General features: G+C 38.7%; 1 protein-coding gene across 11 annotated transcripts in view; it reads left to right on the plus strand.

Moving 5' to 3' along the window:
- rbms3 (RNA binding motif, single stranded interacting protein) overlaps positions 1-14,639 on the plus strand; it is a 354,207-nt gene extending 339,568 nt beyond the window's left edge. For 8 of the 11 annotated variants that reach the window (XM_015356975.2, XM_015356977.2, XM_015356978.2 and 5 more), the window contains 3 exons: positions 4,650-4,739; positions 5,387-5,514; positions 6,382-14,639. In XM_015356975.2, coding sequence (XP_015212461.2) covers positions 4,650-4,739; positions 5,387-5,514; positions 6,382-6,385 — 222 coding nt within the window. In that variant the 3' untranslated portion in view covers positions 6,386-14,639. Of the gene's footprint in view, positions 1-4,649; positions 4,740-5,386; positions 5,519-6,381 lie in introns of those variants that run through there. The other 3 variants (XM_015356976.2, XM_006635545.3, XM_015356981.2) reach the window with 1 other exon arrangement.
- Positions 14,640-18,244: the final 3,605 nt, after the last annotated feature.

An 18,244-nucleotide genomic window follows, 5' to 3' on the forward strand; every position in this document is an offset into this window, starting at 1 on the left:
CAGTTTCCATCCATCCTGTAATTAAAGCTGTCTACCACGAAAGAAAATCCAGCACAGAAGGATAAAATTGCACTAAATTAGCAATGTTTCACATAATCACATAAGACGAAAACCTGTGATAATCATATATGGCACTTTGGCACCATTTTATTGAAGTACAGCATTGCCACCAACCTCCCCGGTCCAGAAGCTGTCACTCTGTTTGGGTGTTCTGCTGGCTCAGGAGTGATTACTTAATGATCACATCTGTTCTGAAATCGCTCAGAATAGCATCTTTGCCACCTCTAGTACAGTGCGTCAGAGCTGCGACTCTGTGTGCCTCAGAAATCGGTAATTTTATGTATGCGTCTGTGACATCTAAATTGATTGCTGCATCTCATTACATTTGGGCAGATAAAACGTCCGTTCCTTTAATCTTTTGTCAGCAGGATGTCCTTATTGTACTGTTTTGCCTTAAAGAAGTACTGTAGTATAGTGCCGCATTTTTTTATTTCTGCTTGTTTATGACCTATTAGGTATGTCCTGTGTACTAACTATTGTATAACTAACTATTCCTATTAAGCTGGCATCTCAAAGGAAATTGTCAGGACCAGGTATGGTGGGATTTAGTGAGAAAAGTCCACTGGCTGACAGTTCTTACGGCCACCTGCCTTCCAGCCTTACCAAACAGCCTTGATTGCTCTGTTTCAAAGCTCTTTTAAACCAAACCATGTGGATCATCACATGGCTTAATGTGCACATCACACAGGAAATGAAATGACAGAAAGGCAAAGGTTACGTTAATTTGTAATTTAACAATAAAATGTGCAGAACAACAGACCCCCTAAAGTATACAACTGTCCACATTTTCCATGTGAGCAGAACATGAGCAGAACATTTTTTTTATGGAAGGATTGCTATCCCAGGAGGGAAGAAAGGGACAGCAGCAGTGTTTTACTCATTAAATATGTTCAACATTGCAAAAACTACTCAGCGCAATATTGTACTGTATGTGGTTGCGGACATACAAACACTCGAAAACGTTTGTAAATTTTTGGAGTGGGTTGGTAACTATCCTAGGAAGGGCACTTTTTATTAAAAATGTTATTAAAATGTCATGCTGGGCTGCCTCTTCCATTAAGCGCCAAGTATTTGAATAGCATGCAATATACTGTACAGCTGTGGAAAAATAAATAACTCTGTGAAGCTGGAGTTACTGAGAGAGGCGCAGTGTCCCAAAGTCTCATATGAATGTCTGCCTCACAACAGAAAATATTCTGGAGACTATGAACCCCCAGAGAGATCTTATCCAGTATACTGAATGCTTCATATGGGCTCCTTTCTCTTTAGTATTTGCTACAATGGTGAACAAAAAAATAATTAATTGCCAATAAACCATAAAGCTACAGTATTTCGCCTCATCCTGTGATTCAAACAGGACAAAACCAAATTATAATATGGCAGATCATATTGTGACAGAATGTGGGGTTAGAGGTTAAAGAGGGAAAATGTTTTAGACCACATTTTGAGCATTCCTCTGCTCTGTCCCATTGAGGAAACTACATGCATAGGTAGCCACAAGGATCCTGTGTGATGAGGCTCAGCTGTGGGTGATTAGCTTGCCTTTCAAAGTATAAAAGGGCGTGGCACTCACAGTCCTTTTGCTAGGAGGATCTCTATCAGTGAAGTGGTAGTTTGTGTTGCTAAGGAAAGCTAGAGAGTAAAGAGGTCTGAGTGTTGAAAGCAAGTGAGGATCTCTGAAGGTGCAGACAGGTTTGATTGTTTGTCTTAGTAGAAGCTGGAAGCTTATCCCATGCTGGAAGACTGAAATAGTAACTAATTAGTCAGAACCATTTGTGAGGTTAAGTTTTCCCCATGCTAGGCTGGGCAATATACAGCAGAACATGCAAAATGCAGCCTAAAAGTGGCTGTAGAAATAGCCTTTTTGAATTTTGTCTTTTAACCTTTTTGAAGTCAGCTCTCCCAATTATTCAGAATTTGTACAAAATGTCTCCTCATTTACAGTAGATGCAGTTTTACCAAAGCACTGCCAGTCTTTCTTCTAAATCACATGCTACTGCAAGGTAGACTCAAAGCAGAGTAACCACAATAATGCATGTAATATTACCTGTATGTAAATTTTAAATACAAATGTAATAAAAACAAGAAGTGAGTGGGTCTAATTATTCAAATACTAATTAGTCTATAAACAATTAGGCATTAAAACATCAGATTTTAAAATAAATGTTATTTACTCCCTTAATTCAGACTTTCCCCTTGTCAGATCCCGGCCATCTGGTTCTGTTTAGCAACAAGATTTATACAGCAGTCTTTACCTGATCCATATTATAACCAAGCAATGACTCAAGGGAAGCCAGTGGTTCAAACCTAAAGTGCAAAATCATCCAATTAAAAATGTGCCTAAGTTAAAAGAAATATTGTTAATAATGAAATGTACAATGAGTGAAAACAAGAAGGCTCAGACACGTAGTGCACAGTAAAATCTTTTTAATTCCTTGTCATTTTTTGTCCAAAATTTTGAAAGTAGGGGAACTAGTGGCTTCTGGCTAAGATGGGAGAGTGGTTTAGATGCACTCACCCCTCAGCACCAACAATTCTTTTAAAGAATTCAATTTAAATTAAGTGAAGGGCAGTAATGGCAGATAGGTGAGCTGCCCCCACCCACCTAAACCACCTACATCCCCTTCCTGAATAGTCAGAAATGAAACCCAGGCTCCCTGTTCCAAAACAGAGAAAGAAATGATCTCCTTGCCTCTCAGGTTTCTACTGTTGGACAGTCTTAACTGCAAAGACTCGTCGCTCGCTGAGCACATTTCATTTTATTGCTTCAAGGACTCTCTGAACACTGAGTACTTGTTCAGTGTTGTGTCACAACATTAACCAGGACAGTGTCAGAAATGGATGAATTGAAGAATTGATAGAAGCTGATGACTGAAATTGTGTTATTGTTGACCTACAGGGTGGCAAGTAGAAAGGGGACATGACCCTATTAACTTCTTTTGTAGCAGTTTTTAATAAAATTGCTACATTTGTTTGCAATCAGCATGCTTACTGAAGTCATTAAGTTGAACAGTTGCATCAAACTGATCAGGTGCAGGTTAATGCAGTTTTCCAAAGGTTCTGTCCACACCTCTGTTTCTCTGAAGCTGGTACAGAAAAGGCCAAGAGCAAGGATTCCTTAAACTTGGACTTGAACTTTTAGCTGCTTCTGTAACTTTGCAGCTGTTGTATCTGGGCAGAAACTCACATCTTCAGGCTGAGATAGCACCCCAGCCGAAGGTTTTGCATTACAAATGAGCTTTTTTTCATGGAGATCAGCTTGGATTTCTCTTCTTAAAAAGCAAAGACCTCCTCATTAGTACATAAAACTTTGCAAAGGTTCTTTCTTAACAGTCAGACTTTTTCTTGAAAGGGATGACAATTTGTATATAATAACGTACAACATTTTTCCCATATACTGGATCAAGCCCCTTATTAACTGTCTTTTCTAACACAGTGCTTCTGTTAGAGAAACAAAAAGTGCTCAATCAGTTGGAATTAAACTATCTTCTGTATAGTGAATAGAAAATAACGAATAACCTACAAAAGGGAGATATGTTAGACATTGTAATGTATCCACTTCATGTATTTATGTTTAATTAAAGGCAAAGATATACAGTAGCTTGTGTTTTTGGAGAATTTTCAGAGCAAAAGAACTCTTTGGCCTTGCACCGTCACCTATATCATTTCAGTAGCACGCCTTCCCTTTCACGATGTTCTGTTCTGGGGTTAATCAGCTAGCTCTTCAGCTCTTCTCATTAGCGAAATGCAAGAGGACCATGCCCAATCCATTAGAGTCACTCCCCGTAATGACAGTTTATGTGAACTGGGCAGCCAGCCAGAGGAGGCGGGAACAGTTTACATTATGGGATCCTCTGCTGGAAAGAGCACATCCTCCCCTCCCGCGGTGGAAAAATACAATGCGCTCGGAGTTATCTGTAACCTCACCCCTCCCTCTTGTGTGTGTAATCTCGCTGTACCATTTCCATTCGGCTCCTTTCAAGTGCAGGGCTAAAGCCACTCCACATTTCACAGGAGAGTGCCCATGGTAGAGCTGCCCTCGCTGTGCTTCACTGTTTCCTTCAGCCGGTGGGTTTAATCCCCTAATAAATATGTGAATGTCCTCCAGACACCCAGACACCCAGGCCTGTTGGGATCCCCTGTTTGATCATAGATTTTCGTTTGTGTTTTTTTTTTGTGTCCTTTATAGAGAAATGATCTTCCCATAAAATGAGAATGCTAATGAATATTCTTAATCTTGGCTCTTACTCTCAATGACAATCTCCAAGGACTCCGGGGGAAAGCTTTTATCAAATGAATCACTTGAAAGCACTTGCTGGGAACATCAAGAACCTCAGTGAAGTATCCTTGCTTGACTCCTCGAAGTCTTACCTTTTAGGCAACGAGGATTTAAATCTACGTTGTTATTTTTTTTGGGGGGAGGGGGGGGGTTGATGCAATGTAAAATAGTGCTGCACTGGGCCTAACTATCTCAACTGCAATACAATTGCTTTGAATTTTGCGCGGGAGGGCAGATGGGTTTCATAAAGGTGCTCTCCAGAAACGCCGTGTCTCACACGCCGGGCGCCGGCCATGTTTGTGTGTTCCAGTACATGACTGCGGCCGCAGCTGCTGCGCCTATGCAAGGGACGTACATTCCCCAGTACACTGCTGTGCCTCCAGCTGCTGTCCCCGTGGAAGTAAGTGGCCCTGGCCAGACCGGACACGCGGCCTTCCCTCGGCAGCCGCGCTCGACCTCGTCCTGACGCTGCGGAAGCTCCTCCGTAATCTGCCGCCTTCGGCACCACACCACACATACCGATGCTACCCAGTTCGGCGTATTTCAGAAACCTTTGCGAAACACACAGCACCAGATTCAATGTATAAACTGAGCTGATTAAATCCAGCCGGTGATAAGCGCAGGTCTGGGGCTAGGACGTGCTGTGTTCAAATCTGAGCTCTTTAATTTCTCCAGGCAAAATTGTATCACGGCTTAAAACTGTTTTATTAACACATACCACTGCCAGCACCGTATGCTTTACAACCTATAACCAAAATTACAGGGCTTTTCAAACACAGAGAGGTATTAAAGAGTGTGTAGCGCACAAAACAGTTTGCTTTGCTCCTGGTTTATGTTAGGCTGCGGTACTGGGTCTCTTTAGTTGCGCAGGTCGAGAGGGCAATTAGGCTGGGGGAAAACGGTAACCAGAGAGAAAACGCACGTCCAACCGGCCCCGAGATGGCAAATGAGTTTTAAAAGATGCGACACAGGGAAAAAAAAAAAAAAGAACTCCTCTAAAAACAGCCTTTATCCCCCCTTCCCTGTCCTCTTCCTGAACTTCCGAAGGGAGTGGTGACCGATGCCTCGCCACAGACGGTTGCACCCTCATCACAGGAAGCCAGCGGACAGCAGCAACAGATACAGGTGGAAACCAGCAGCGAGCACGCTCCTCCTTATTCGTACCAACAGTCGAAGTGAGTACGCGAGAGAACTCGGCCGGTTGAACGCTGGAAGGGACAGAGCTGACAGAGCAGGGGTTTCCTGTCAAACTGGGCGCCGTCGTAAATCGTTTTGAGGTCAAGGGAAGCGTTTCGAGGGCCGACCCTGAATAAGAACTCCCACTTTAAAAAAAAAACGCATCATGAAGTATGTGATCATTAAAATAAGGCACTATCTTTAATCTATATGAATTTATAAAAAAATCTAGAAATACTTAAATCTATATAAATATCTCTATAAATTTACTGATATCAATTTCCAGACTTATTACCTGGGACCCACCAGAAAGAAAGTGGCAATTTTCTAAACAAATTTTTAAAGGACAGAGTCCAACCTCAACCCATGTATCCTCACTAATTATACTGTAAAATAGAAAGCGCTGCTTGTTTTTTATTCTCATGTACAGTATTTGTGAAGGCTACAAATGCGTTAAGTGCACACCTTGATGTGTTTACTTACAAAAACAGGCTTTACCTTTTGGTATTAGCTTGGTGCATTTGGTCGTTCTTCATAGACATATTGATTCATTTATGCAAGGTGAGAGGTGAAGAGATTTTTTTTTTATCATGGTACTAATAAAACCCAGCTTTCAAAGATCTCATCAAGGATCACTTCAAAAGTAAAGTCCATGTAGCACAGTAAATGCAATGTACAGTACCACGCAGCACAAAATTATTTTGTAAATTGCGTGGCTTACTGGTAAAAAGCTCTGAAAATTCCCTCACCAGCTCAGAGACTCTTAAAAGCCTGGACATGCTTTGTTTGCATGAAACGCAGTAGAACAACACAGTGTACTCGGGCAATGTCACTTATTTTCTCTGCTTGTGTTTCATTTTCCCCAGATAATGACAGGACTGAAGAATGTTCCTCTGACAGCATTGCCTTGACACAGGGAAACTGCACTGAGGAGGAAGCTTACTTCCAGATTGCACAGGCACCAAAAGAAATACTTTTTCATTTCCTACCTTGCCCAGTGGAAAAAAGTGTTGCAACATGCTGTGCAGAGTGAGGTTCAGTCACGTAGCCTGACAGTTTTGTTTCATGTCAGCCAGCGAGAGGCTTGAATTTTTTTCTTCATGAAATTTCTTGAATTAAAAAAAAAAAAAGAAAAAAATATTTGAATGTGCAGGTAGGTTTCAGCAATGGTGAGAGTTTTGAAATTAAGAGAGGAAGCAAGTTTGAAAAAAAAAGTTTGTCTTCCTCAGATATTAAGCTACTCTTTCTTTTCCTTCTTTTTATTTCTTGTGTTACATTTTAGGTTTTTAGAAAACTTTAGCAAGGATGTTTCTTGAATCTTTATTGCCTTAATTTTAAGGACGTCAAAGACTTTTCCAAAGTGATCAGTCAAACGTCTTATTACAAAACATAAAAATGAATGAATGATTCAGTCACTTGGACCAATTGAATGGTGCAAGATATTAACAGAAGAGTTGAGTTGGTAAAAGAAAAACTATTAAATAAGCTGTACAGATTTAATAGAGATTTTTTTCTTCTTTTGAAGAAAACTTTCTTAATTATGAAACAGTGGCAACTGGCAATGTTTAAAGTAGTAAAGGCTGAGACATAATTTCTGTCTTAGTGAAGAACAGGAAAAAAAATTAAACTTGGGGCTATAAGAGATTTTCAGTATGAGAAAACAGTGGAATCACTGCATTACAGGAAATGCAGTTTGTTGCAAAATGCAGATTTTTTTTTAATTTTACATGGCGAAACCGCTATTGATGGCATTAGTGCTTTTTATCTGCAACCTTTTTTATGAGCTTTAAGAAGTTTTTAGTCTGCTTGCTTGTCATATTGCAAAAAAAACAAAAAAATAATAGCAGTGCAAAACTACATAGATAGGAGCTTATGGTTAAACCTATTAGTGCAAAAGCAATAGATAGAAGAAATTGTTGACAATTTCTGTAGTCTTTCATAGTTGTCGATCAAATGCAGCCTATGGATGGCCTATTTTATACCAAAGATGAAGTGACACCCTAAAGCAGCTGAGGAGATAGAGATTTTTTCAGTTTTATTTTGTTGTTGTTGACGTTGTTGTTTTTTTTTTTAAGTCTTTATTTGACCTAGATGGCCGGACCAGTTCTTAATTTTGTTTCTTGGTTTAAACTATCTTCCACTGGTGTCGTGTAACATTCACTCTTGGAAAGACAAAAAAAAAAAAGGATTGGGATCTGTTTAAACGGATTTAAGCAGTGACGCATCGAAGTATTGTCAATCTTTAAACATGTTAACCTGTTGTAATGAAAAAAAAAACATCTTTCCATTGCTTTTGTATTGTGCTTAATACTGTTGATGATGAAAAGAGGGAATTTTTTCCTGTAGAAAAGAAAACACCAGTCAGACTTAAGAAATTTGAAGGAGGGTTAATTAAATCTAAACAAATTCAAACTAACTGATGTACTAAATCATCCCCTAATTTTGTTTTGTGATAACCATGAGGGGGGCTGTCTCTTCCTCACTCCAATACAACTCAATAAGAGTAACTGTCCATCTCCCACCGATGTGTATTTAAATAGTGCGTCCAGCTACCTCAGTCTTTGCTGATTTTATGCCATGAAAATTACGTTTTTCGGTGCAGAAATTCGTGTAAGTAGTAAGTCAGAGGTACCACCTACCAAAACAAACAAACAAACCATTAGGACCTGCAGCATAAATACTGTAGTTATTGAGCTCCGAGCCTCTTTTGCTGCATTTGCTAAAGTACCATCAAGGAAAAGTATTGGATGTAGAAAGATTACTATGAAAGAGTCAGCTTCTTTGGACTCATAATTTTAAGAAGTACAGTTGGCTTGAAGGAAAATCGGGAGGAAAAAAAAGCTAGCACTGTTTTCCAAACTAGCTCTTTAAATTAGCTGCCAAGTGTTTCCCTTGGTGAAAGTTATATAACTTACTCAGTCTTTGACTGTTCATAATTAGTTTCTCGTAAACAGCTTCCTCCCCATTGTCATTTAAATTTGCATATGGCTTTATACAAGACGAAAAAGATCTGTAGGCACACAGTACTCATTAGACAAATTGTCTGTGAGCGTTTGCCATGCCTACTTTAATGCTGCAGTCGGTAAACGTTAAAGCAACTCACTCCGTTGAGTAGCATTCATTTGACAGGTTTATTTCACAGCCTTTCAAGAATTTCACCACTGCAGAAATTGGTTCAGTTTCGTCTCCAGTGACAAGTTGACTTGGTTCTGTGATCCTCACGTCGTGTCCCAGGTGACACGAGTCCCTATTACAAAACAATCTAAGAATTTTTCCTTTTTTGGCTTATAAAAAGGCCCAAGATTAAGATATATGGCTTTTGAACAATCCATTCTATGTAAGTGATCTTTGGAAGGCACATTCCTATGGTATGTGTGGAGCATTATGGATAAATATTACTAGAAAAATTGGCAATAACGGTCAGACCACATACCAGTCAATTTCTTTGTCCTCATCACATATAGAATGTTGTTTCTTGAGTGCCTTGTTGTATAGATTCCAGGTAGTCTTAAATACAGTAACATTCTGTACAGTATAAAAGATTTAAACATGATAAATGTTAAACTTAGAATATATTTCTTCTCCAAAGTAATTATGGCAACAATAAATTACACTATGATGCTCCAGTGAAGCAGATTGTAGAATAATGCTATGTAGAATCTAGATTTGTAGTTGTCTGCAGCATTGCTAGTGGTTTGTGATTCATCTTGCCCAATAGTTGTATCATGAATGTAGTTTTCTGTACACACCCAAGCATCTGCTAAGAGAATTCTTAATAATGTCCCGGAAGCAGACCCTTCTTTTAAACACATAAAAATGTAGTACCACTGTAAAGGACAAGAAATTTAAATGAACACTCTCTTATTTTCACAAAATGTTATATTGACAATTGTGCCAGGTAGTGATGGCAACAGATGGACAAATTCTATTATTGTATGATAACAGATGCAGATGTGCTACGCTGAAAAAAATCTTAAAGGGTGTGATGTCTTAATGTTTTTAAAAGCTATGTTGTGCATTTGGCCATTTTCCCCTTTGGTCTCTCCTTGAGATGATGGAATTATGGAAACAATACAAGTTGTCAGATGGATTGTTCAAACCCCAGCAAATGTGCTTAAGGTTGAATATATAGATATGATATTTTCCTTTTTAAAGTGAACCTGCACTGCATTTTATAGACAGAAGTAAATATAGAAATTTACTTGCCTGCCCCGTCGCTAAATTTTAAAATTCTTCATTAAATCCCAAAACACTAGGTCAGTCAAGAACTTATTTAACAATGTTGTTTCACGATAAGATTTACATTAATACTGAAAATCTGATGATATACAACTAACTGGGTTTTCCTTTTGATTCAAGTCAACCTGAAAATATTGTTTCATTTTTTGTATTGTTTTCCATTATGACTTTTGTTTGTTTAATGCAACTTTAAGAAAAAATTAAGTGCTCTGTAAAACATCTTATGGATATTTCTGGATGAATGTGTTCTCATGCGTCTCTTTAAAATCTACACACAATTAAAAATATTAAATTAAACTTTCCCCACACTGAAAAAATGTTACAAAATCCTACTGAACACAGTTAGCTACAAACATTAATAGTCTTAAATGTGTGCGGATATAGAATCCTACAGTATATATATTCTGGTAGTTCTCAATACGAGTATATCGTATCTTCTGCAGAAATCATTACCAAGGAAATAACTTGGTTTTGAAAGACAGAATATTTCCTAGGACTTGGCAAAGAATCGTAAATGAGAACTACTATAAACAGACACAGAGAAGACAATGAAAGCACCACTGAAATGTCCATAAGATTACAGTGTGTGTGTCGCTATGCAGAACACTTACAGTCTGTAGTCAGGGCGGTAGGACCCCCTTATGTGATGTTCATGGGAATTAGTGTAGATACATGTAAGAACATTGGGCACCTCAATATTTCCCATCAGGCAGCAATCTACAGTATGTGGCTGTCAGTCAGATCTTGTGTTTTAATACATCAAAGAGGCGTTCGGGCAACAGTCTTATTAAATCAAAATTTCGTCTGGATTGGCAGACTGGAGTTGATGCCAAGCTTCTTGACTTTGTAATCACATCACGAGGTTATGGTTGGATGGGCCCACTTAGGGAAGCACAGTTATTTTCAAATAAATTCCTGTGTGCAGTGAAGAGTGGGGTTCTTCTGTTACTGTATACTGTACATACAGGCTACTAAAAACTATTTCCCAGTAACTGCTGTATGGGAAAAAAGCAACCCTTCTTAAAATGTAATGGTTATCACAAGGTCTCTTGGTATATTCCAATGCAGTGTTTTCAACAGGACTGGACTGTCTCCTGGAATTTGTCAAGATCTCTTCTTGAAGTGGTTTTGCTCTGTCCTAAGGAAAAATTAGAAGAGGTAACAGTACAGTTGTGGTCAGACATCCATTTTTACAGATAGGTGCAAATAAAGATGTGGTATCGTCTCGTTTTGTTAGTCTCTGAACTATATTTTTTTGTTATCTGCCTTTAGGTAAATAACACAAACATGTAACAGCTGCTACAGAGTATTCAGTATTTGAAAACCAGAGGTTTGGGAAAGGTTCATAACTTGCTTTTAAAGCTTAACACTTCTGAGTACACAATTAATCCCAATTAATTTCCAAATGATTATGCAGAATGTTTCCAAAATCAAGTTACACAAAATCACTAGTTGTGTAATATAACTCAGTGAATATTATTTACTAAGGAGGGAACGGAAGGCTGTTTAACAGCACTCTCTCCACATCCAGGACTTGTATAGTTCCTGTGGTTTTTCCTCATTATTATGGTTCTAAACTGAACAGTAGCTACAGCTTGCCTTCACCTTTAGGATCTGTCATTGTCTTTTCAAGTTGTTTTAGTGGCTCTGACTGGTAATCTTAAAATGAAATGAAAGGCTGCCAAGTTGATTTTCAATCCCACTGCACAGAATATTTTCTATGCAGAATTTACACTCCTCTTCTAATTTGCACAATTAGAATTCAAGGAGATGGATTCAGTGGATTCTGTTGTCTTACTATGAATTCATTCATGCAAGAGCAGACAGCAGCACTTATATATTAAAAATAAAATTATAAAAAGTATGTTTGATTTTACCACCTGAGACTAAGACCAATATCATTATTTTATTAAAAATATATTATCAAAACTGTAATGGCCATATGACCATCCAATTCCGTCTTCCTAAATCCCACTGGAGGTTAGTACATTGAACTATACAAAATTCAGCTGTATGGACACTGAAGCTAAGATCTCAAAAGATATAAGGTTTGCTTACCTCTTCTCCCATTCTGACATGTATGTAGTCATGATGTCACTCCAGCTTAAATTCTGAATTATCCGTGAGCAGAATAAGTGATTTTAACTTACATTTCTGCAGCCCTGTCCAAAGGATAAGAGAGCTTTAAACAGAGCTAATCTGGCTATAGGATTTGATGCTGTTGTATGTTCAGACTGTAAAGCAGGGTCAGTCCAACACTGCCCAAGTCTGTGGTTTGCTCTAAATTATAAAATGAACTCAAATTAAATCAGCTCTCAACTCCCAAGACAGCAGCTCAACACTTTTCTAAGGAACCTTTAGAAATTACCCTTATTTCAATGTAAATGACTCACCCACAGTGCTTCCAAACCCATCAGTTTCCATAATCTACATACCAAATTCACGATGGAATAAAAATATTTTACAATCATGCATTTCCAACACATTCTATAATAAAGCACATTAAGCAAACTCATAAATTAGTCGTGAAAGTGTGTTGTAATACAGTACCTTAATATCAAAGCATCAGTTAAAATCAAAGCCATGAACTGATTAGACTATCACATGCACACAGAACGTGCAGTAGTTATTGAGTTTTGTTATGACAAATATTTGTCAGCCATATCGTCTTCTTGTCTAGTGCTATTCAGTTATGGCAGAATTCACAGTATTATTGTATAAGAGTTACATTTTTAAGGATGCAGAAATAACTCTGTTCCTATTGGAATACTACATTTGTGGATTACTCTCATTTATCAGTGTTATTCAGTAAATTAAATGTTTTGTTTTTATAATACTTTATGTAAAGTTATAATTAGTTAGAGTTATGACTCAATGATTCACTTTTGGGAGAAATCCTGAATGTGAATATTTTATATCGATGTGCAGCATTGTCAGTATTAGATTATTTTTGTGTTTATCACGTTGCAGTGTGAGAGACAATCTACTTAATCTTTGCAAGACAAGCCCATTCAGTACAGCTTGTGAGATCATTCTGGAAAAAAGGTAGCAATCACAGAGTTTAGAGGCTAATAAACATAGACTGCAGCTGGATTAAGGTAGAATGAGGGGTCAAAATTCTGAAACTGTGGTTTCTAGGATAAACAACGAAGGCAGCTAATAAAAACAACAGATCTTTCTATTGGCAGGACATTTTAAGGCTCTCGGCCACACTCGGCAACTAAAAGTGGTTTTGCTCAATGTTTTTTTTTTTTTAACGCTACAGAGCCCAGTCATGTCTTATCCTAATGAACTAGTAACTTCATTACATTCACTGTAACAATGTTAAGCTTGCTTTTCCTTGGCCTTCAGTAAGGATAACAAAGGCAAGTGGCTGAATATTACGGTCCTGCTAGAATTTTTGGACAAGATAAGGACATTATTTTAATCTGTCATCAGGTTCAAAGAGTTATAAATTAGAGGGGGCTTTATAGACCCAAATATTTTCTAAAAATGTGGCAGTTAATAACACTTAAAATCACATATGTACTATGAAAGGTTCACACTAGAATCCTAAGCACCTTGTTCTGTTGAAAGTCCTTGAGGAGGAGCCCAGTTTTTTTCCCAGGATGCAAATGGATGCTGCATTCTCATTCAGAGCACCTCTTCTGCCTTTAGTCCTGTTGAGAGCAGCTGGGCTTCCTTTTACTTCATTTGAGCACAACATCTAGGGAGACATTGATGAATGGGGTATTTCGGCCTGGGAGAATACAAATTCGGATTCAGATCTGCACAGATCTCGACGATGGCTGCTGTGCACCTCCAGTCTGTTTTACTGCTTGGAAATGGGAGTTTAGCCATGTTTGGGTTTTTTGTTTTTTTTACATCCTAGAATTTGTTTCGTTTTCAAGCTGTAATGTATCACCGTGATACCCTGCATTGGAATAGGATATGAAGTCTTTTAAGAGTAATCTCATCCCTGGTTGTCTCCTGACTTCCTCAGACTTAGTCTCAGTTCCTCGGCCCTGCAAAGCACTTTGTTCAGACACATGTACAGGTGATCTTATCCCCTCTCCCATTAGGATATTTTGATCCCAAACTTCTGTATCAGTACTAAGCTATACTAGGTGAGGAAACTTATCCTGTAGATTATTATTTTAATATTAATTGTAATTAGATTGGATTTAAGATTGCCTAGAATTGCAAATTTCATAAAACGAAACACAGTGACACACCATCGTGAAACTTACAAAATCAGCTCTGAAAATCTCTCCCTTAATCTTCATAACGGCAGCGCTTATTAAGAAAAAATTAAAATGCTAATAAATAAATGGAAGAGGGTTTCGGTTGAGTTTGGGAAAATATACACGTGTGTGCAGGTTATTTCTGTAATGTGACTGATGTGTCACAAGTTAAGACAGGCCACATTCATAAGGCAAGTCTTCGTTTAATTCATGTGCAATAAGTGAATCCAAACTGGTTAATTTACAGGTGAAGATTAAAAGCTGTTGTCAATTGGGAAATCAGTGATTCTGTATATTGGTGTTTAATGTACCCAGAGTGTTAAACTCACACCTTTCCAAGTCTGGTTGAAAAACAAGGTATTGGAGTAACAAAGAAAAAAAGAAAAAATGTTCAACCAAATTTTTGAACACAGTCAAACCTCCATTAGACATTAAATTATTAAAAAAAAGTATTTATGAAATGATTTTTGTACAAGCGTTTAAGAGAAAATGCAACAGAACGGTTATACAGTGCTATATGTTTTAGTTGCAGCACGATCATGCCTGTCATTTCTTTGGTTGTGATCCTGGGAATTTCTGTAGATCAGTGGATGTTAGGTTTAAACTTCTGTTTTATTTTTTTCTTTGATGAAGCTTTCAATAAAAAAAGTTTTAAAAATGAAGTCTTTTTTTTTCATTGACACGGAACCAAAGATGACAATTTTCCATTCATAAAGTTGCAATATTCCACCATATTCTATGATCTCCACAAAATTCTGCAGGAAAGACCGTCATCACTAAATGGAGTTTGTGACAGAAGTTCTGGAGGAAGAATAATCTCACACACTACCGCTGGTCTGCGTGTATAAGTAGACCTACCCTCGCCTTTCCCCTCTCACATCCCTCCCACCTCCCCATCTACACCCTTGTAGCAGCTCCCTGGCTCATTCCTCACAATAAAGAGGGGGTTTTGGGCAGCTTATCCTCTCAAATAGACTGCCATTCCCTCCGCAAGGTGAGTTAAGTCACTCCAGATCCTTTATACAGATTTCATATCTCTCTATGACGTTCTATCAGAATCCAGCCCAACTACGGAAAGATTGAAATGTATGTAAAAGACAGTCACATCCGTTTCAGCAAGCAGGTGGGAGTTTTGCATTTTAACCAATTTAAATCAATGTTTAATTTCGGTGCAAAATCAGTACTACGGTATTGCATACTGTAGAACTATTCTGTGACATTCACCTTCACCTTACATTTCCATTCAACAGTTACAGTCATGAGCAGATACGCCACACACAAGGACTTCACTGGTTAACAATATATACTACTAATACAGCTTGAATTAGTTACAATTAAACCACGAGAAAAAAAAAAGAGGAAAAAATCAATTTTACTTGAGTATTCGACTCTTATTTTACTTGATCGATATGCAGCTACGTCACTTTTGTAATATGCCGCACTGCACTTGCTTCAAAGGAGTGTCCCATTTTGTTTCACTATCTTTAAAAACTCACGTCAAGAGTTCTGATGGTTCAGCCATTCTCACTGTTAAGCATTTTATGGCGTCTGTGGAAGAATATCAACAGTGCCATGACAATTTCAAGGCAAGCCAAGAAAAAAAGAAGTGCAAACCAAGGGAGAAATGGTAAGACAACAACCAGCTAGTCATGGCGAGAATAATGGAAATGTGAGGCATTGCATCAGTTTAAAACAAGCACTAGAGCTCCAGTTTTATCTGCTTATTGCACCGATAGTGTCCCTGTGTCCATTCATTATTGAATGGGAGGATGGGTAGTTTTTTCTTAGACCACTGATAAACCAAGCAGTGCAGTTTGGAATCACAAACAGGTGACAGACTTCCTAAAGAGAGCACAAATAAAAACATTTTAAATACAGTAAAAATGTAATGGCACCTTCTCAAGTACTTATGTATTTTAACAAGTGGCAATTATCTTAGATCAAGGATCTTGGTAATATACAGGTACTTAATAAGAGAAGAGAAGGACCGACTTTTCTTCTAAATTATATTCATTGTAGGTTTCATTTCACACCTCTCTACACCCATCACCTCTTGATTGGCCTCTCGTTCCCTGCTCCCGCCTCTCGCTCCTCCTCTCTCCCAGCCTTTGTTCTCCCGCTACATTACCTTTGCTGACTGTCTTGTCTTTCTCACACCTGAAGAAGGCTTCATGGCCGAAACAGTGTTTTCTTTCTCCCTTTTTTTCAGCAGGAATAAACCTATTACTTGTTCCTTTACAGCCTACGCATGCTGACGCAACTACCCACCTGAACTATCAATTTTCCCCTTGCTTCCCTATCCATAGCCGGTGATTTGGTTTTGAAAAGCCCGTTTAATGTATCATGACATCTTAAGAAACCTGGATGAATTATCCCTTTGTCCCTTTGCCGTGATGAATAGACATTTCCATTCACGTTGCCCTTTTCTCTCCTGCCAATCTGGCCGAGATAAGAGCAGTAGGTGATCCCGAAGGCCCACAGAGGTCACCTGCACAAAGGCTTCCACAGGCAGGCTCACTCTTTTGTGGCATCTTGTGGTCTGGCTGGTGAAATGCATTGAAAAAGGAGCTTTACAATTAAACCTTTTTGCACCGGTTATGGGGAAAGGACTTTTTGAATCCCTGCAGTGAAAAGACAAAATAACCCAGAAGGAAAAGGGAGCTGGGTGACGTATTAAGGGGAAACAAAAAGAAAACAAACCGCCTACATTCTGAGGTGGGAAATAGCACACGAGACAAAGCCAGTGTAATGAATTGCCGACAAGCAGCTAGATGTCCACAGGAAAACTATAAATCTTGTCAAGATGTTGCCCACAGCTAAAACCCTCAGAGTATTTCTCATTTAAAGAGCCCACAAACCGAGATGGATGGGGTTGGTAGGGATAAAAACCCAAATTTGCAACTTGTGCCTCAAAGCTTTCACAACTCTTGATCCAACTGACTCGGTTTTGGGATACAATTACCGTGTGGTGCACCTCGCCATCTAAGCCCATCAGAGTTTCCGGGGGGAAAAAATTCAGATAGGAGCAAAAAAACACTCGTCCTAAACCTGACTTGGGCCCCAAAATCCAGCCCTGAGCTTAAAAATTGTCTAAGGAGTGTGTGAATGCTAACCTTACCTGAGCTGTCCACTGAGCATTTCCGCGATCTATATCTGAGCCTCTCTGGGTATCGGATTTAGACATGTTCCCCAAACCAAAAGTAGGAGTGAGAAAGTTCACTTTGAAACTTTCAGTGACCACATCAGTTTCTTTAATTCGTCCAGTGTGCTTTCCGGCAGAACTGGGTTAATCAGGACCCACGTGTGGGCAGTCCTGGTTCTGGGGGGGGCCTGTATGTCTGTGCGTCTGCAGCTTTTCATTCCAGTTCAGCTCTTAAGAAGCTCGATCAGCTCATCATGGTCTTAATGGGATCAGTCTGACAGGTTCTTCCAACTCTAATAGGTCCTGGTGCTTTTAAGAGACCTAGAAAACCTGCAGACACACGAACTCTACAGGACCAGGACTTCTCACCTCTGCACTCAGTTCAGCATGCTTCACACTAGACTTTTAATCTAGTCTACACAGCCAAAAAACTGTCCACTGTCAAAGTAAACCAAACTGGTAAAATTCTATTCTTGAAAGAACACACCAGAAGAAGGCTTTTTAGTCTTTCTGGCTGAATCTGTTGAAAGAGATTTTGTTTTTCTATTTAAGTAATATGTGATGATTTGAAATAGATCTGTTAACGTTCTTTTTTATGTTATTAATATTGTGCATTACAGTTGTGCATGAACAACTGACTAACCGAAGAGGCAGAGTTAATAAATCTCACGTTTAAAAATAACGCACACAACATGAAGAGCACATTCACTCAATCACTCTTGTTTACACTCAAGAAATCCCATCTCGAAGGCATCGTAGCATTTACCGTCATGAAAACCAATTCACCGAGAGGAATTAGCCCAGCTCCATCGAATACACGGCGTTAAGAAATCTACAGTAGGAAGTAAAAATCACATTACTTTGACATTGTGCGGGATTCCAACAATGCCTTTTCCGTTTTTTTTAAGCAAGTAAATATTAAAAATGCGTAGCTTAGTTTGTAATGTACAGTAGTATCTAACTTTTCAGGTGCTAAACCAACAGACGTCTGAGATACAGTAGGTGAGAAGAGAAACCGCTGTGCGTGGGCTACCCGATGTGGAGAAATCCATAGAGAAAAGACGGGATGAACCGTGAAAAGACGAGGGAAAAAAAAACAAAAGCTGCAAATCAAACAATTTCGGA

The sequence above is a fragment of the Lepisosteus oculatus genome, chromosome 10, assembly GCF_040954835.1.
Source record: "Lepisosteus oculatus isolate fLepOcu1 chromosome 10, fLepOcu1.hap2, whole genome shotgun sequence".
Lineage (NCBI taxonomy): Eukaryota > Metazoa > Chordata > Actinopteri > Semionotiformes > Lepisosteidae > Lepisosteus > Lepisosteus oculatus.